This window comes from Pseudonaja textilis, chromosome 3, assembly GCF_049901715.1.
Source record: "Pseudonaja textilis isolate UNSWEBS1 chromosome 3, rPseTex1.2, whole genome shotgun sequence".
NCBI lineage: Eukaryota > Metazoa > Chordata > Lepidosauria > Squamata > Elapidae > Pseudonaja > Pseudonaja textilis.
This window is the reverse complement of record NC_141992.1, coordinates 14351707-14372675: the sequence shown is the minus strand read 5'-3', so window position 1 is coordinate 14372675 and position 20969 is coordinate 14351707. Positions and strand designations below refer to the sequence as shown.

The 20969-nt window shown below is 36.7% G+C and overlaps 1 protein-coding gene across 4 annotated transcripts in view; it reads left to right on the top strand.

Annotated features, from left to right (window-relative positions):
- The window catches only part of GNAS (GNAS complex locus), a 215915-nt gene extending 201399 nt beyond the window's left edge, over positions 1 to 14516 (top strand). For all 4 annotated transcript variants that reach the window (XM_087928952.1, XM_026697433.2, XM_087928953.1 and 1 more), the window contains 7 exons: positions 2745 to 2799; positions 4187 to 4260; positions 5208 to 5266; positions 5868 to 5988; positions 6278 to 6408; positions 8322 to 8389; positions 10366 to 14516. In XM_087928952.1, the coding sequence (XP_087785078.1) occupies positions 2745 to 2799; positions 4187 to 4260; positions 5208 to 5266; positions 5868 to 5988; positions 6278 to 6408; positions 8322 to 8389; positions 10366 to 10512 (655 nt within the window). In that variant the 3' untranslated portion in view covers positions 10513 to 14516. The remainder of the gene's footprint in view (positions 1 to 2744; positions 2800 to 4186; positions 4261 to 5207; positions 5267 to 5867; positions 5989 to 6277; positions 6409 to 8321; positions 8390 to 10365) is intronic.
- Positions 14517 to 20969: the final 6453 nt, after the last annotated feature.

Genomic DNA, 20969 nt, shown 5'->3' with positions numbered 1-20969 from the left:
TCTTCTGTTGCCCTTTTCATGAGTTCTAGTAACATCCACACATAATCTGGCATTTTTTGATACCCTCTCATCCGTGCACTATTCAGGTCAAACTCTTCTCTGATTTTTTGACATCAGCAAAGTTGGCTAGGTGCTGCCACCTGATGTTACATCTAAGTGTTGCTCTTTCTTTCCTTTCTTCCTTCCCTCCCTCCCACCCTCCCTCCTTCCTTCCTTCCTTCCTTCGTCATAGATTCTCCCTCTCTCTCTCACTGTAAATTGTAAACAAGTGACTTAAAACCTACTGGAGAATCAGAAAAAGATAGTCTCCCTGCCCCTCTCATAGGATCCCTGTAGTATTATAGTTGAAGTCAGTTATTTGTCATTACATTGTTATATTTAAGAAATATATATTGTTCAGATTACATAGATTGACAAGTTATCCCTATTTTTCTTCTCTTACTGTTTAAGTCCAGATAGATGGATAGAAAGACAAATATGAGATTTATTAGGGCCATACCTATGTGTTTTATGTATAAATATGATAAAAATGAAACAAGGAAAACAAAGATACATGATAAATCAAAGTCAAGAATCAGCAAGCACCTTCACATAGTTTTGCACTATGATCAATGTATCAGCATCTTCCAAGATTAAAAATGTGGTGATCTTGAGAGATGTTGGCCATTTAACTATTTTTGTGCCAGGAGACACAATCTTTCTATAGGTAGTCCTCGACTTATGACCACAATTGAGCCCAACATTTCCTTTGCTAAGCAATACAGTTGTTAAGTGAGTTTTGCCCCATTTTACAACTTTTCTTGCCACAATTGTTAAGTGAATTGCTGCACTTGTTAAGTTAGTAACAGGGTTACTATGGGTTAATCTGGCTTCCCCATTTACTTCGTTGTCAGCAGGTTGCAAAAGATGATCACATGACCATGGGACACTGCAACCATCATAAATACATGCCAGTTGCCAAGTGTCCGAATTCTGATCATGTGACCATGGGGATGCTGCTGTGGTTATGTGAAAATCGGTCATAAGTCACTTTTTTCAGTGCTGTTGAAACTTCATACAGTCACTAAAAGAATGGTTATAACTCGAGGACTACCTATATATGCAATATTGCCAACCTCAGTGTGCTGTTTCCATATTCAGACAGTTGCTGTATCTGTTGTGACAAGGTCTAGATATTACTCAGGCCGTCTATGGTTCCAAGAAGCTACTCAGGAAACTTCATTTTTCCATAGATTCCTCTGATGCATATGCCAATCTCTCCCTCTGAAGCTGCTATGTTAAGCTGTCTTCCATTGGTGCCTGAAAGTTCAGGGAGGATTTGTAGCACCCGAGAACAGCACATAAACTAAAAATTCCCTCATTACTCATGTCTTCTGGCTACACATTGAGTCTGGTCTGCTGGAGCCAAACCGAATATGGCACGGATCCTCAAAATGCATAAGAGGAATCTAAAATGGTGTAATTCCTCTGGGGTTCAATGTGGGGTGGGGGGTGTTGCTGGACAGACCCCCCCCCATTACCTTCCTTCTAATTTATATTTGTATTAATAAATAGGAAGCAGTTACCTCTAGAGCCTGCAAGAAAGCAAATGAATGATAAATTTACGGTATTTTGAGGCAATCTGCAGCTGAAAAAAAAATTAACATGATTAATGAAGAACTGACAGGATATTTGTTTATAATTGGATGTCCTATGAACACAATATTACTTTATTATTTTGCCTCAAATTGCTCACGGTGTAAGTCCTGCATCTTGTCCATTAGACTACTTATTCTCTCTGTGTAAGCATCTCCTCAGTCATTACAGTAGAAGCAACATGGATACTTGGATTGTAGGCACCTAATAATTGGCATAAATAATGGTGATTTATTTGTTATTGTTCTGCATTTTTGCTACCCTGTATTCCTATGCAAATGCCACCCCTTTAAACTCCCAAGTTCAAAAACCTGTTAAAAGAAACATAAGAGATATTGAGGGAATACTCCCAGCTCTTGATGTAATATCTTCTTCTGGAGTCACTCAATATGGAATCAATTGATGGAATGATCCATCCTTGTGCTGCTTAGCTTGCAGTACCCTTGAATGTTACTTTGAATTAGTTTGAACAAGCTTTTTTTTTTCAGGCTTCCAATAAACAGGATGAGAGCCAGACCAATGTACATGTAGTCCTTGAATTACAGCCACTTGTTTAGCAACAGTTCAAATTTACAATGGCACGGAACAAAGTGACCTACAACTGGTCACCCTAGTCAAATTTGGGTGCTTGGCAATTAGCATGGATTTATAATGGTTGCAGCATCTCAGGCGGTCATGTGATCACCATTTGAGATATTCCTAGTCTGTGCTTCTTGACAAGCGAAGTCAGTGAGGGGAAGCCAGATTCACTTAATGTCTGCATGATTCACAACTGCAGTAACTCATTTAACAATCATGGCAGAAAAAAAAGTTTTTAAAATCAAGCACAATTCACAGCTTGCTTTGCAGTAGAAATTCTGGTTCCAGTTACAGTCAAAAGTTGAGGAGTACCTGTAGTGATTAAAGGCACAGAGCTATGTTTTCATTGCATTTTGTGGTATGCTATATTGATGTGGTTACAAAAGTAAACTTATTTAATTACCCATTAACAGTGACCTAGAAACTGGAGGGTCCTGCCATGGGCTTTTCAATATGGACTCTTTTCAAAATTATAAAATATTGTTATGTTCTTGTGTAAATTTATCAGTGAAAATATTTTCTTCCTCTAGTTTCCTAGACAAGATTGACATAGTCAAGCAAAATGAATATACACCTTCTGACCAGGTAAGTAAAATGCCTTTTGAGAAAATGAAGTTACATTTCTTCAAAACATCTAGTCTGTAGATTTCTTTTGTTCAAAACCTGATTGTTTTAGTAGTGTCTGGAACAAAGTAATCAGACCTACCACAGGGTAACTTGCTTGATCACAAGTACTCACAGCCCATTCCAAGTCTCAACTCAACCTTCGAGTTTTAAATTTTAAAACTCTAAACAATAGAACTATGCAGCACTTCAGATTCTGTTCGTACAGGAGCTTCAGAACTCATGGGGATGTAGATGTGACTTTCTCTGCAGCTCTTTGAAAGAGCTCAGTCCAAGTTGTTTGTCACCTGTGGCTGCCATTTGATCCTAAAAAAAAGAAGTGGCTATTTTAAAGAATTGGAGGTTGGTTGGTTGGTTGATTAAGTGGTTAAGTGCCATCAGATCAGTGTCAGCTCTTGCAACCATACAGATAGATAGACCTTATCAAAGATGATCTGTCCCCAACGTGGCCCTTAAGGTTTTCCAACAACACATCTGTTTCTATTGTGATTGAGAGTATCCACCTTCTTCTATTAATCTCCTTTTGTGCCTCCCATGTTTTCTAGCAGGTTCCCTATTCGTGTCTTTGTGTGTTCTAGAATATATTTCAGAATAAAATCCATAGTTTCACATAGTCCTAAGATTGTATCTTCCTTGTGTTCTGTCCTCTGCTTTGCATTGTAGTATAGAATGCCCTTTTGTGAGATTTTCCAAACTTTTTTAGTTGTTCACCTGAAGTAAGTGGAGTTCTAATTAAAGATGAGAGCATGTAGAAAGAAAGTAGTGACCCCAATCCATAAATGAATAACTTTTCTATTTTATTGGTGGGGGAACCCTACTGTTATAAACATATACAATTAACTTTTATAAACAATAGATATTTTTATCATAGAGGATATTAAAAATTAACTACTACCTATATTTCATTTTTCCAAAACTATGTTTTCTTTTCCTCCACATTTTTCAGAAGTTTTTATCTAACTATAATCCACGTCAAAATGAGAGAAGGTTTTAGAAGTGTGTCTGTTTTCCATGGTTTCAAATTTTCCTTTGTGTCATGGTTTTCTGAGCTTATGGGCTGCTGTTTTTATAAACTGATTGTTTTGTTTCCAAGTTAGTATATTTTAAACTGTTTCTTAACTTTACAAATTTTATTTATTCTGGTAAGCGGCTTTGTGTTGCTAGGTAGGACTGGAGGAAATGGAAGAAAAAATATGAGATTAAAAACCTGAGGTATAAATTACATTACTGTACATTTTTACAAAGAACCTAAAGTTGTTATTTCATTGACCCATTATTCCCTAAGGCTTCTTTTTTTTTTTAAATAGAATGTTCTTTTAAGGGTAAAAACTCTTCTTTTTTTAAAAAGGACCTTCTTAGATGCAGAGTTCTGACATCAGGAATATTTGAAACCAAGTTTCAAGTGGACAAAGTAAATTTCCAGTAAGTATCACTAACAGTGGATGCTTAAATTGAGACTGGGCATTACATTAACAGTGAGATAGTAGAAATGTGCAAAATATTCCATAATATAGTGATCTAACTTGAGAAAAAGCCAATTCAAGCAGGGTTTTTCCTGTATTTCTGGAAGTAGGCATGGTTTATGGCCAGACAACATTTGGAATAACATAAAGCACTTCAGCATCCAGACAGTCTAATTTGAGAAATACATTAACACTCTGTCCTACCCCATCCTCTGTTCTTATATTGACCTATTTTTGAGGAAAACAGAATGTTCCAATAACATGTGTATGAAAAATTAATATAACTATATCCATGTTGTGGTAAATAAAAATGTTGTTCAGTTCTGTTTCATTTTTATAATCATCTAAGTTAGTTTTGAGGGCTTGTTTGGTATAGTGGTTAAGGTCTCAGGCTAGAAACCAGCAGAGTGTGAGTTCTAGTCCTGTCTTGGGTACAAAGCTACTAGGAGTCCTTGGTCCAGTCACTTTCTTTCAGTCCTAGAAATGAGGCAGTGGCAAACCACTTCTGAAAAAATCTTGCCAAAAAACTGCAGGGACTTTTCCAGGCAGTCTCTGAAAATTAGACACAATTAAAAAGAAAAAGAAGAAGAAAGATAGTTTTAGCTTTTTTGTAAGCTATAAAATTTTCAAATAATACAAATTCATAACTACAGCAACTAATAAAAAGTTCACAATCACCTAAATAATGTACTTCAATGTTTAACTTGCAATATTAGTTGTTGGAGAAAACACCTTCAATGAGCAGGCTGAAAAGACATTTGGAATATACATTTGATGTATTGTCAGTGTTTGTTTTCCATCATTCTAATAGCATTTTTTACAGCCTGCAACTGTTTGGCGGGAGGGGGGGTGTTTAATAATCCTGCTTCCCTAGTTCTGAATCCCTCCCATTTTTTTTCTTTTCAGTATGTTTGATGTTGGTGGGCAAAGAGATGAACGTCGAAAATGGATCCAGTGTTTCAATGGTAATATTTGGAAATCTGTTAACTTGTGATAGACTATGAACACCTTCCATGTAATATAAACTGTATATTAATGTGAAAGTGCAACTTTCCAATTACCTGAATACCAAATATCTACTGTTTGGCACTTTGAGGTTGTCTCCATACCAGCTCAGCTCTTTAGTTCATTTGCAAACCTTCACTTTGTTTTCCAATGTCCTTTTATTTAGCTTCCATCACTTGTGATTAAATTACAAAATAGGAATGAATATTCCTCTCTCTCTCTCACACACACACACACACACGCTGAACTGCATGTTTTATTCCTTTCTATGGACCTATATTATGTATCCTACAAAATATCTTTTTTTCTTCCAGTCACATTAGAGCTGCATTTTAATTGATTTTTTTTCTTCCCACCCTCAGTATCATACTTATTTTTCTTCTTTTGAACTTATTCTTCTCTAAGTGATTTACTCACATTTGAACTGTTCACCTTTTCCCTAAGCCTTTCCATTTTTTCTTTTTCTATCTTTTTTTCTTTACGGAGCCGAATTAAAGAAAAATAAATTCAAAGCCAAAGATTATTGATTAACGGATGTTTTCCTTTGCTTTTGTTTTTTAGATGTAACTGCTATAATATTTGTGGTAGCCAGCAGTAGCTATAACATGGTTATACGAGAAGACAATCAGACCAACCGGCTTCAAGAAGCATTAAACCTCTTCAAAAGTATCTGGAACAACAGGTCTGTCTCTTTAGTTTTGACCAGTCATATCATTCATAATGCTAGCTTATGTTTATTCCTGTCTGTATTGTGTAAGACACCGAACCCATACTATTATAAATTCTAAGAGAATGTACATTATTAATTTCAGTGAAGTATTTTTTAATTATTCATTTATTAAATTTGGATGCCACCCTTCTCACTATCAAGCGACTCTGAATAATTAATATAATGTCCTAAAGATTTTGCTTTATATTCCTTTATACTTTGTTTTATTGCCAGTTAACAGTATATCGGCCTGTTTCTCTAGGTGGCTACGGACCATTTCAGTTATTCTTTTCCTGAACAAACAAGATTTGCTAGCAGAGAAAGTTTTGGCAGGCAAATCTAAAATTGAAGATTACTTTCCAGAATTTGCTCGTTACACCACACCAGAAGATGGTAAGAAAGTTGATAGTACACTTTGAAAAATGTTTTTCTCTGTTACTATAGAAAAAAAAGTGAGAGAAAGAAAGAAGGGATTGATTTTTCCTGTCTAATCTTTATGTGATAACAATTGTGTATAAAAATTGTGATAAGCAATGTATAAATGTTATATACAATTGTTATAAACAATGTACAATTGTTTTGGATTTTTTTTTACTCTTTTTGTGATCACTAATTGTTATTATATTATGTCTGATGCAGTTTTCTTTCTCTCAAACTGCTTGCAGTATAAATCAGACAAATGCTTGATCCATGACGGAGTATTGTCAGTGATAGGCTTCTGTTAAAAATTATTGAGAGTCCATAATTTTCAGGGTAAGCAATGAAGAGCCTTCCAAAAATCATCGAAGTATTTAGCCTAAAACCTGGATAGTTTTCCTCTCTGAGACAGAGCAGAATGTATCCACCAAGAGGATTCCTTCTGTTAACAGAAAACTTCTAAAATTTTGGGAACAGCTTTGTATGAGGAAAAAAATGTCTCTGATCCAGTGAGATCCTTTTCTTTTGTTGTACTTTTTTCAGTAACGTTTTATGGTCCTGTGTAGTTTCTAGACTGGTTCACTTTTTGAAATGATTATTCACTACATCTCTCTTTCTATAATAAGAAGACTAGAGATCTCTGCAAGCAGATCACTCACAGTCCCCAACACTTAGATTGTCCAAGGTCACAGATCCAAAATGCAGAATATCCCAGGTCACAGATCCAAAATGCAGTGACAAAACACTGAGCAGAGGTCCCCAACCTTTCTGGCTTTGCAGTCTAGCAGGGAGAAGAGGGGATGGTTCCGTGCAAGTGGCGGGCAAGCACGCGCAGGTCTATTTGCATAAAAATGCTCATGCAAATGGAGCACACCCGTGCCTGCCTGCTACTCCCACAAGGAGGATTGCACCCGCCACTTCTGCGGCCTGGTCCCAAACAACTCAGTGCCTGGTAGTGGGCCACGCCAGTGATGGGATTCAAAAATTTTTACTACCAGTTCTGTGGGTGTGGCTTGGTGGGCATGGCAGGGGAAGGATACTGTAAAATCTCCATTCCCTCCCCACTCCTGGGGGAAGAATACTGTAAAATCTGCATTCTCACCCCACCTCACTAACCTTTTTTCCAGCTCATTTTCCTATGCAGGGCAACAAAAGAAGACCCAGCTGATCAGCTGGGACTCGGGAGGCAGAGAATAGGTGGGGGTGGGGCCAGTCACAGGTAGTATTTGCTGGTTCTCCGAATTACTCAAAATTTCCACTACTGGTTCTCCAGAACTGGTCAGAACCTGCTGAATACCGCCTCTGGGACCCCTGAGTTAAGCCATCTACTAATTTTCAGGCCTGTCCTCACTGATGCTTCACTTTACATCTTGTTAAGATCAAAAAATAAATAGGAGAAAATAGTGTAAAATAATATTATTTATTGTTGTTTGAATTTCGGGTCTTTTATCTGAATCATTTTAATTAATTTGAAGTGAATGGGTCTGAGTGAGATTTATTTTTATTTTATTTATTTATTTAGAGAATTTATATGGCTACTCACTCGCTTTCAGGGGCACTAGGTGGCTTCCCCAAAAAATAAAATCCCAATATGCAAAGAGTAAATACAATAACCTTCCCTACCCTTTATGATTGTTGGTGTTTTGTTAAAGCCCTTTGAGTGCAACAATAATAATGAAAATGCAGCTGCCAGCTGATCCACTCTTCTAATAGGCAGCCCTTCATACAATGCGAGTCTGTATTTAAAGAGGTGTTTTGCAATGCTTATGCTTTTTCGTGGAATGACACTAAAATATTTTCTTTAATCCCTCCTGCGAATTCAAATAAAAGTAATTCCTATTGCAAGATAACCGTTTTTGTTGTTCTTTACTTTTTTAAAAAACGAGCAGCAACACCAGAACCTGGCGAGGATCCTAGAGTTACAAGGGCCAAGTATTTTATTAGAGATGAATTTCTTGTAAGTAGGCTCTCTTTACTGTTTCTGTTTTTATCAAACATGCCCTTGCTTCTGCTTGCTTTTACAGTTAACTACTTTCAACGTTTAGAGCTATTTAAACTTTTTTTGTTGGAGAGGCGTCTCAGTAACTGCGCAAAGCAGAATTTCCATTTGAGAAATATCAGTGGACATTTCTGAGATAATGTGATTGGAGTGACCAAGTGTTTTAACTTGGGGTGTCATAGGCAGTCCTCACTTTACCAATCACCATTGGGAGCAACAACTCCAGGACTTTGGTTGTTAAACAAAAAAATAATAAATCATGTGACAGTGTCAAAGGTATGACATCACTGTGCTTCCATCATTAAGTGAATCCCTGCATTTATAAAACAGGCGTCATGTGACTGCAATTTCACTTATAGAATAGCAGTGTTGGAAGGGACCTTGGAGATGTTCTAGTTCAACCCTCTACTCAGGAAGGAAAAACTATAGACCATTTCAGACAAATGGTTGTCCAATCGGTTCAGAAGAGCACAGAAGAGCACAGTAGAGAAGAGAAATATAGAATAGAAGAGAAACATAGAATAGAAGAGAAACATAGAATACAAGAGAATAAAAATGTAGAGTAGAGTAGAAGAGAAGAGAAATGTAGAATAGAATAGAAATATAGAATAGAATAGAAATATAGAGTAGAAGAGAAGAGAATATAATACAAATATAGAATAGAGTAGAGTAGAGTAGAATAGAAATTGAATACGGAACAGAATAGAATAGAATTCTTTATTGGCCAAGTGTGGTTGGACACACAAGGAATTTGACTTTGGTGAACATAAAAAGGGTTCTTTAAAAACCTCAGTGTTCTCCCTTGATTCTGCTTGTTGGAGGCCAGTTGTGAAACTTGCAAATGGTGATCAGGTGATCATAGGATGCTGTGATGGCTATAAATATGAGGACAAGTCACAAAGCTGCTTGTTTTCCAACCACTGTGACTTCAAACAGTTGCTAAACAAGGCAATTGGTGGTAAGCGAGGACACCCTGTACAAATAGTCTTATGATTTACAACCAAAGTTGACTCCAAAATTTCTGTTGTTAAGCGAGACAACTATTAAGTGAGATTTTCCCCATTTTATGACTTTTCTTGCCACAATTGTGAAGTGAATCACTGTGGTGGTTAAGTTAGTAACACAATTATAAAGTGGAATCTGGCTTCCCCATTGGCTTTGCTTGTCAGAAGGTCACAAAGGGTGATCACATGACCTTGGGACATTGCAACAGTCATAGGAGTCAGTTGCCAGGCGCCTGAATTTTGATCATGTGACTACGGGGATGCATTGTAACTTCAAACAGTCAGTTAACAAACTGTTGTAAGTCGAGGACTTCCTGTACAGCCTTTTTACTTTGGTCGTTCCATCACACTTTCATGGAATGTAGTAGTGATTCATTAGCATTGAACCATCACCTTAACAATCATCATCATTTAATGACCCCATAATCCCTTGCGAGTCTGGGGAACTGAAAGGAGCTAGCAGAGTGTTTAATGGCCGGATGCCCTTCCTGTCACCAATGTGGAGTTTTGTTCAGCAAATAGATTCTCATCGTGCCCAGAGAGAGAAATATTTGCCTCTACCTAGGATCGAACTCACAGCCTCCTGACTGTGAAGCGAGAGCTCCACCTCTAGGCCACCGCTCCATTCTTAACCACCACCTTAACAATGCTGTTTTTAATCTTTTTTAATCATAGATTCAGAAGAGTATGGATTTGAACAAGTGTAATTTGCATCGACCTAGTTATCAGCAATTTAGCCCACAAAAATGCGTATTTTTAAAACCTAATTCTCCATTCAATTTGCTGGCTGATTTTTCCAGAGGATTTATATTCAATCTGTATTTGTCAGGACATATTAGATTCTTAGGGGGAAAGAGTCTAGAGAAGGGGGAGGAAATAGATGATGTTCTAGAAAAACTGATGTGACTTTTCTCTCTGCTGCTCTTCCAGAGAATCAGCACAGCCAGTGGAGATGGACGGCATTACTGCTACCCTCACTTCACCTGCGCCGTAGATACCGAAAACATTCGGAGAGTTTTCAATGACTGTCGGGACATTATTCAAAGGATGCATCTTCGCCAATATGAGTTGTTGTGATGGAGCGCACTTTTTCCTCATGTTTTGGACTCCTTGTTCCTTACTAAAAAGAAAACAAAAAACTGGCCCACATAGGGTGGAAGAGAACTATTGCAGTCTCTCTCTCTGATTTGCATCCCTCAGTCTTTTTTCCTTGTTGGACAAAGAGCAGCCTTTCTGTCTCGTTTCACTCCCTTGGAACGGTCGGAAATAGTCCCCGAAAAAAAAAAAAGGCTATTTCTGCGGTCAGGGTGAGGTTTCCTCTTTAAACATGGCCTTTAACGAAACAAAACCCAAACAATGCAAAACAAAAGAATTAACGCGGAAAGGTGAAGCACCTGAGAGGATTTGGGATTTCAATTAAATATTTAAAAGCAGACAAAAACACACACCAAAAAGAGAGAGAGAGAGGAGGGAGAACTTTAGATAATCATTACTGTTGTGGGCATGATCATTTATCCCATGATTTCAACTCTGTATCCATTCACTGCGTCCAACTAAGGAAGGTGCCAAGTTCTAAGGGCAGCCACTTCGGTTTGGGTTTTTTGCCTCAATGTGACTTTGAGTGGAAATACTGACATTTCTATGGCAAACCTAGACAGTAGAAAACCATCTGCTACCTTCAGAAAAGCGTTGCTGAACCGTGATGATCCTGATTATCAGGAACAGTGCAAAATGAACTGCATTATAGCCTGTGATTACAGAAAGATTTAACCACACACTGTTTTCAGTTTGTCCACTGTCGATCCTATCTTTTTATTTTTTATATATATATATATAAAATCTTTATATATATATAAAATCATCTTCTCCTGTTCCCCTGTCTTTCCCCTTCTTCTATTTCCTCTTATCCTCCTTCCATGCCTTCTTTTTTCCCCCACCCCCCCAGTTTTTATTTTACTGCTGGATTATTATTCTTGTACAGACTGTAAAATGTATTATTTTGTACAACTTTATTGAAAAAAAAATAACTTGTAGAAGATCTTTGTGCCTTGATTATGGCTGTACCTGTGCAATGAGCTAAGATGTAAGTATGTTTGATTGCGCTGTACAGCTTTGTCAAACCTTTCAGCAGCATTCGCTCAAGGTAGGGAAAAATTTATCTGTAGTTTAGGGATTTTTTTTCTGGTTTATAAAAGGAGGAAAAAAATACTGTTTAGTATATTAAAAAAAAAAGTACAAATCGTGCAAACTTTAACCACTTTAAAAGTGAGTTCTACAACAAGCGAGCAGATGTTTCAGCATCATGCTTTTTAATTTTTAGCTTTAATTCATTTAAATCTCTATCCAAATGCAAAACATGGCTTGTTTCTACATAAACCAAATTTTGCTACAAATTATCAATGTTAGTCTTTGTCATTCATAGTATTTTTTTTTTTGTGCAAAAAGATAAAAACAGAACAAAAAAAGTATATTAATATTATAGGCACTGCACAGGCCTAGAGGCTGTCTTCATGCTGGGTCTAACTAAGACTTTTCCACCCAACGCTAACTCCTCTAACAGGCATAATGATAAAATGTACCTTGCCCCTAGATCTGGTCACTGAATTTCAGTTTCAAATGACATTTTACTTCTCTTTTAATAAAGAGATAACTTAAAACATTGTTTTATATATTAACTATATAAGTAGCTTAAAGTGGAGACGTGTGGAATTTTTTTTTCTTAAACTTGAATAATTTATGCAAATTATATGCTTAGGACAACATGTGGTACAGTTTTTAAAAAAAGCAAAAATCACTGTAGCAATAAGACAGCATGTAATTTTAGTAACTATTACACTGCTTTATATTTTATACTTAGATGTTTCATGTCTTTGTGAGCATATTACTTTTTCATGTGTCTAAACCTACCTGTACAAATTTGTACAAAGTCTAAAATTACAGCTATAATAACACGTCTAGAACAGTGTTATCCTACTTTCCTCAAGCCCACTTCTTGACCCCTGAAGTAGGGGAACCTGGGTCTTAATACAGCGATTATTTTTTAAAATTGCCTTTTACACACATGCTTCTATTTTCGCAGGGCATCACCTAAGCTTCCCTGTTAGGAAGGCATCCCTTTCAGAAACTGTCTTGTGTCCCCAATTTCTGCTGGTGGCAGGAAGACTTTGTGTCATCCAAGGACTCTACATATTCCAGGTTTTTCACATGGGCAATTGGAGAAAATTGAGAAAACGTATTTCCCTATCAATTTTCACTTTTAATGGACACGAAATGGTGGTGATCATTCCGTTTTTAGTTGATCAGCACCATTAGCCAATATGAGGATATATTTCTTCCTGGTAGAATAGAAACAAGTGCAGTGTCTTTTACAAAAAAATCCTTCTTGATGTTGGCCCTCCATGCATAAATTTGGGGTAATGGGGTAATCAAGGGGAAGGAGCACATCTTTTCCCGAGTTTTCTTTTCTGGTTTCTGCTACTGCAGTATCCAAGATCAACAAACCACATCAGATTTTAAGAGACAGCGTCTATCTCCTTGGGTATAGGAGCTGAAGCTGTTGAACAGTTGGCAACAAACAGTTGATTGTGTATCTGCCCCAGGGCCTTTGCATCTCAGCCTGTGTCTGTCTGCTATTAAGTGGAGTTAAAACATCAAATTGTAATTGTAAAACTCTTTGAAGAGGTACTGCCTTGTGAGCATTAGGAATCAGTGACAAAGTCTGATCCAGAAATTCATTTTTAGTTGGTGCCTGCTGGGGATTCGGGGGAAAAGAAAGAAAACCTATACACCAGCATTTCTCAACTTCAGCAACTTTAAGCTGTCTGGACTTCAGCTCCCAGAATTCCTCAACCAGTTGGCTGAGAAATTATGGGAGTTGAAGTCAACACAGTTTAAAAGTTGCTGAAGTTGAGAAACACTGGTATATGTATGTAAATGCACTCTCAGACACATATACACAGACTATGAAATGTGAGCCTTAATAATTATTATTTTTTAAACAAAAGCCAAAACTTGTTTAGTGCCAAAATTATTTTATTATCTCTAAATCCTAGGGAATGGAAGAAGATGAATAATAATTAAATGAAGTATTTACAAGGAATGTAATGTGTGATCTAGGAAAAACAAAATATTGCCTCATCTTTAAAAGTAAGGACTCTGGGTGAATAGATAAAAGTTTATGTGATAAAGTATATCTGCATGTGTGCATATGCGCACTTACACACATCCCATTAAAATATACTTCCTATGGAGCTTTATATGAATGGAAACATTTGACAGATTTTTTTAAAAAAGTTGGGTTGGAGGGAGCAGTTTGGTTTGCACATGTCTAGAAAGAAAACCAGTGTGTATGTGTGTGTGTCTTTCTGCCTCTGTTAGCACGTCTCTTGAGTTTGTGCAATTTGGTGGCCTGGTTAACCGCAAGTCTTATTTTTAACATTTTTCTTGTTTTGTTTTTCTTTTCAATACAAAAATCCCATAAAGCTTCAGTGCTTGCTATTTAGTTCTGTGTTTTCTTCTGTCTCTAATTTAATTGCCTTAACTTTGGAGTTAGTTGAACTATTTCCATCTAATCTTCATCTTTTCCTTCAATTTCCTATTTATTTATTTGAACTTTTGGTTCAGGTAAATTACCATGACTGGGGAGAAAACTGGTTTTCACAGGTCCAGAAATGTCTGGTTTTTAACAGCCAAGGTATTTTCTAAGTATTTGTCCCCATCCTAAAATGCACGATGCCCCATAGCGCTATCTTGTAAAACTAAAGTGGGTTTTTAGGGTTGCATCATCATAACTATCAGAGTGTGACTTTGGTTACCAATAACAGTGCTATTATGAAAATATTTCTTCCCAGCTACATTACCGCAATGATTCCAACATATGTAGGATTCCCCTGGTTTTTGGTTTTTCCCCCCCAGCTCTTTGGATGAATTTAGGCTGCTGCTGTTTCATGTTTTACAAGTGTGTAAATCAAGTGAATTTAAAAGATAACATGCCATGCTACTCCCCTACAACACTGACTGACTATTTGACATATTTTGTATAAAAAATAAAAATAAAATTGTAGAGATATTTTCAAAACGGATCTTTGTAACAAATGGATGTTAAAATACTGCACACTTCCAAGAGTGGAACTGTACTATTTCTCAAGTTCTTTTTATATTAAGATAAATGTCCTGGGAATGAAAGAAAGGTTTGTAGAAGTCACCCAGTTCATAACACAAAACTTTGTAGAAGGCACCCAGTTCATAATAAATAAGCAAGAATCATACAGGTAGTCCTTGACTTATAACAGTTTGTTTAGTGACTGTTCAAAGTTACAATGGGGAGCTGAAAAAAATGATCTATGACCATTTTTCACACAACAGTCACAGCATCCCCATGGTCATGTGATCAGAATCCAGACTCCTGGCAATCAATTCATATTTATAATGGCTGCAGTGTTTCAGGATCATGTGATCACTTTTTGGGACCTTCTGATGAGCAAATTCAATGAGGAAGCCAGATCCACTTTACAACTGTGTTACTAACATAACAACTGCAGTGAGCCACTTAACAACTGTGGCAAGGAAAGTTGTATAAATGGGGCAAACTCAACAAATGTTTTACTTAGCAACAGAAATTTTGGGCTCCACTGTGGTCATAAATCAAGGACTATTTGTACGTGGTAATAATAATAACCCTTTTTAATTCTCTCTCATCTCCAACATATTTTGCTATTCTGTCTCAGTAAAATAAATTTGCATGTATTTTGGAATGGCTTAAGACCAGATTGTGGAGAAGTGGCTCCCTGCCTCTAAGATTCATTAGAATTCACTGTTCTCTCTGGAGCAGTTCAAACGACGCTACCCACTCAATTATTCTGCCTATTTCATATTATTGTACCCAATTAGACTATGGAAAACCTATCACAACATAATCCTTAATGAAGTCTTAAAATTATTGAATACTCATATTGTGCAAAGCTTATTGATGTTTATAATGCATTGAAATTAATCAAAAATTGCATTATACCAACAATTAAACATGCAGTCATGGTATTACAATAAATTCTCCTGACCATTTTCAACCAGAACATTTTCTTGAGAGTTCAGTAAAGATGGGAATAGTTCCTTAGACCAGCATGGATTAGACCTTGTTCTGCTTGCTGTAAAAATGCATAGAGTGAATGAAAAAAGTAACAGACTGGATAGAATCTTGATTATTGTTTCAAAGATAATCACCATGGAGTTACATACCATCAAAGCAATTGTGTGTATCTGCATAAACTCTATGAACCTGACTTGTGTGACTTCAAAAACATTTTCCTTGCCAATTTTAAGGAGATAATGTATGATCTATGGTTTATTGCAAGAACCATGATCTTACTGTATAAATATAATCCAGTTTCTGGAGATTTTAGGTTGTCTGGTGTTTCAGACAACTCATTGGAATCAAAGAATGAAAATTGGATTCTCACTATTTATTATGTTCCTTGGTAGTTCTAAAGAATTTTTAAAAAATCAGGGAAAACACTGAAGCAACTAATTTGATTAATAGTATTCAGACAGAAAGATTAGTCTGATACTCAAAGCATTCCAAAGTTAGTATCTCACAAATCTCTTCAGACAACCAGTTTGCTAATGGAACATCATCATTGAATAGAACAGTGTTTCAACCTTGGAAGCTTGGAGATGGATGGACTTCAACTCCCAGAATTCCGCAGCCAGCATGGTTGGCTGGGGAATTCTGGGAGTTGGTGTCCACCAATCTTCAAGCTGCCCCCCGGTTGAGAAACACTGGAATAGAACAATGTTCTATTGACTTTCTCCCAAGGTAACTTTTCTCTTTCAAAATCTTTGAGATTCCCATTCTCTTGATTCTTGCCAAACTCATGCATAAATTGACCATACACTTCATTTGTTAGTATCCATGCCAGTTGGTACCTTGAAATAACAGATTACATTATATTTTGGTATTTTTATGAGCTAAATAGTAGAACCAGATACTGTATTTGGTGCTGCATTGCTATCTATTTGAATAATGATGGTCTCTGCAATGCATACCAATAAGTCCAGCATACTTCTTATCTTCTGATATTGAGAATTCAGCAATAGACTTTGTTAGCTAAGTGTACAAATCTCAATTCCACAGTGAAAAGCATTCTTCGCCAAGAAATAAGCTCTATTATAAATGTACAAAAATTTGGACTAATACTTTAAGGTGGCTTCCATTAAAAGAACAATCTATGTCCCTATGCTTGCATATCTATCTGCAGCCTTCGGCTTGAATTCTGCTGTTTACTACCTTTGTCCAAAAAAAAAAAAAGTATTAACTATGCAATAAACCTTGAACTTAACCCTACAAAAAATATTTCAAGCAATTAGCAAAGCCTTTAACTGAAAGACCCAAGGAAGAACTTAGCAATGAATGTGTTGTGGAGTAAGCAATTATTTAGATGTCAAACAATTGGAACTTTAACAAAAATTTTGAAATTTGGACATATTACTACACTGGATAATCGTTGGATAATCCAATATTTTAATTTAATAGTCCAACTATTGGCTTATATATTAGCCCACATACTATCTAAGCAACCTCCATTATATTGACTGATGCTTTTTCAATACTCAAGTTGTCACTTCTACAGCAGCTCTCATAACACGTTGCTTTTCAGACTGAATTTTTAAAAAAACTATGCATTTTTAACTTTCAAAAGGTATTTAAAGAATTTAAAAAAACACATACACACAGCTTAGTAACATCAAATTAAGAGACGTAATGAAATAAGCAAAAACCAATGCCAAAAGCCAACAAAAAGTATCAGTGATTATGTGAAATTGGACATTACCTGAACAGAGTAACTTAAGTTCAAACATGTGCCTATCAAATAAAATAACATTAAATGAAATAGTATTTTTCCCAAATATGATTCTCTTATAATTGGATTTACTGAAGACAAGCTTCATAATCCCTGCTGTTATTTGTTTGCTTTTATAGGCCACCCTAGACAACAGGAATTATTAATTAGGTAATAGAATGATTATGGACATTATTTTGACTTCATGGATATTTTGGCTGTTTATGTTAGCACAGTAATACAATAAGCATTTATTGAAAAATATGGCTCAGAAAGTTTCATAGGCTTAATGCTACCTTAAAAATACAATGCATTCTAAATAAAGATGTATCATACTATTTTTAAACTGGGTGTTGTCTCAAAATCCCAAATATCTTCCCAAACTTGAAAAGGTGATATATAATCTGTTATAGTATATAAAATATGGTTGTATTATGCAATTATCTTAATGGGGCTGCTCTTGAAGACCATTTGGAAGCTACAATCGGTCTGAAATGCAGTGGAGCCTTCTGGGGGCAATTCAAGATTTACAAGGCCCTAGAGCCTGCCTACTCCAAGGACCATCTGTCTCTGCATGTTTCTGCCCATGCAGTGAGGTCAGTTAAGAATGACCCTATGCCAGGTCCCATCAATTAAACTTTGTGAGATCTGGGAAGTGTATCTTGTCAGTGATGGCTTTTCTGCAAATTATTAGCGGCCCCAGTTGCTATGGAGTTGGATGGCCTCAAAATTGGAATTAATAAATACATAAATACTTGTAGCCAATGTATGCAGTGATAGCCAATAATTTAGATGGTTTTAAAATGGAACTGAAGAAATGCATGAAGACTAGAAAGGCTGAGCTCCAGAATCCCTAGTGCTATCGTTGAAATGCCAGTTGCTGGAGGAAGAGAACAACTGCTGAAGACCCTCCTTTCCCTCTGTGTTTATGTTTCCCAAGTGAAACTAGCTGGGCACCTTGCTGGATTAGACACCTCATCTAACAGGACTCTGTGTTATTAACTCCTGCTAACACAAAAGGACAGGAAAGCATTCAGAAGTCCACACATCTTTAAGCTGCTGAGGTTGAAAACAGAGATTTAGGGCAAGGTGCTGCTGTTTCAGAGACATTGTTGTCCTAAAGTTCACTGTAATGTTTTTGAAGAGATGCAGAATTTCCAAAAGATGTTGAGCAAGCACGCTGAACCATTTTATCCCGTCCTGAAGGCACTTGGAGCAGCTTCCCCTAACCCAAACCACGCCAGGTGCATTGCATTTCACACCTCATGCTGGACTATGACCATAATAAAGATTGGATTGCAATCTTTATTATGGTCATAGTCACAGCAACTCTCTACCATTATATATCAGTTAGGAAACGTTTCCTAAGCAAAGAATCTCTTCCTGTTAAATTCCAGCTATATAAACTTTTCTATGTAACCCTTTTTATATTAAAACACAGAAAAGCTGCATAGCAGCTCATTTTTGTAAACTCTGCAGGATTATATGGTTTTGATAGTTTTATCCCAAAATGGTAAATGGTATTTTAAGAAAAGGTAAAAAGGTTTTTTTGACCAGGCATCTGACCAGGCAGTGTAAAAACTTAAGGCGTGCTTTGAAAATACTAAGACAGCCTCCTCAAATCGAACATCCAGTTCCGAGTCATAGGAACTCTGCACGTGGTCAGGCATGTCCTTGTACATAGTGAATGGAAGCGTTAAAATGTTAATTCGTCTTCCCCCAACGAGAGTTGATGATATGCTGGCTGCAGGTTACCAGCATCAGATCGGACAAGAGCACTATGGGAGATCTACATACATCTAACCCCCTTTGCAGCAAGACTGAACGGGCACACTGCTCCTTTAAAAACACCCTTTCTTTGTCGTTTCGTCCCCTGCGGATGCGGCCCCATTCTCTCCTGTCCACCAATCACCGCCTGCAGCACGCAAGTATCGAAGAGACACAAAAAGGCTAAATTTCATTAACTTCAGGTTTCACGTGGGTTGCCTCTCTACATCGTAGGTTTGCCTGCGGGAATAAGTCGATAAACACTGCCGAACTCTAAGAGAATACCCGTATGTATCAGCACAGCCAATTAGGAAATGGGAGTCTTTGGTGCCGGAAATATTGTTGGAATAAACGGAAAAGAGCGCCTCTTTGCTTTGAACCGCCTAACAGTCGAGAACCGCTTTTACCCAGAAATCTCTGCGGCGGCCTCTAGTTCTCATAGAGATAGATAAGTTGAGAGAGGACTTCCTCTTTTGTCTGAGAATGTTGGGGCTTTTCAGGTTCCTATAGAGAAGCATGTTAGGAGCAACTTCGAATTGAATACAGAAATCCAATTTTTTTTATAAAGCCAAAAGATTATGAAGCCACATATTTAGCAATCTGAAGAGATGCTCTTGATGTTTCTAATTCTGGTCTTCTTTCCTATGAAATACTGTGGAGTAAATATTTATCCTTATATCCTTATCTGACTTCAGAACTTTTAGAAAGCAGAAAGACTTGGGGAAGCTGCTTCAGTCTTGAGCCAACTCTCAAATTGCTACATATCATTTTATGAATCATTCTCTCTCCTAGTACAAAACTGGTGTTCAAGGCACTTAAGTTTTCATGGCTTTCACGTAGATGTGTTGTGCTTTCAGGTACTATACTCTGAAATGCCATCAATAACACTTAGACTTATATACCACTCCATTAGACAAGTTGTTTTTTTGTTTCGATTTGCATTTCACCAATATAGTAAATACAAAACACAAGTCAGGGTGTTGATATCCATGCTATTCAAATATGATCAAAACATGTATTTTAATAATCATAATAAATGTAATATGTGGACAGAAAGATAAGGTAGACAGGTTGTCAAAGAAAATACTAAAGTGGTCTTAGACCATTTTTAAGATTATGATCAGGGAGAGAAAGAGGTCATTTGGCCATATGATTGAAAGAAGCTAAACCCAACTGGATGGCACTTAATAAAAAGGAACAACAACAATAATACAATGTCTTCTTTGCCCTGCCTGATAATAAAACTCCAAACCCAACTTGGTCTAAGAAAGTAGCACGTTAGAATAGAATATTTGTTTGTTTGTTTATTTGTCAAACATGTACAAGATAACAAGTATAAGTATAAACATAAACAAGACAATAGGAGTAAATACTTTGTTGTCACTTTGAATGTTCACTAATTGGCATACATTAAAATGAAATTACATTGTATACAGCTCTCAAAGGGTCTCCACCTCTAATATAAACATAAACATGACAAGATAAACACATTAATTAATTAATGCACATACCCACATATATGACATGGAGAAACAAGACAATCTAGTTTGGATGTATACATGTACATAGACGAGAGAAACAAATCTTGCCAGTTTAGCAGACGGAGGGCATAGGGAACAAAGTTCTTACAGAATCTGGTAGTCCTACTAGAAATACTAGAAATTATATATAAAAAGCTGGCTGGCTGGGTGATTCTAGGAATTGAAGTCCATAACATCTTCCAGGGATAAGGTTGGGAAACACTGTTCCACAAGGACCTATGAAGGGTGGTGTTTTGTTTTGTTTTTTGCAAAATTGGCTCTGAAAAGCTTTCCAGCTCTTTAGAGCAGAGGTTCCCCAAACAGCTGGCTGGAGAATTCTGGGAGTTGAAGTCCACAAGTTTTAAAGTTGCCTAGTTTGGAGACCTCTGCTTTAGAGCAAAAGTGTCAGAAT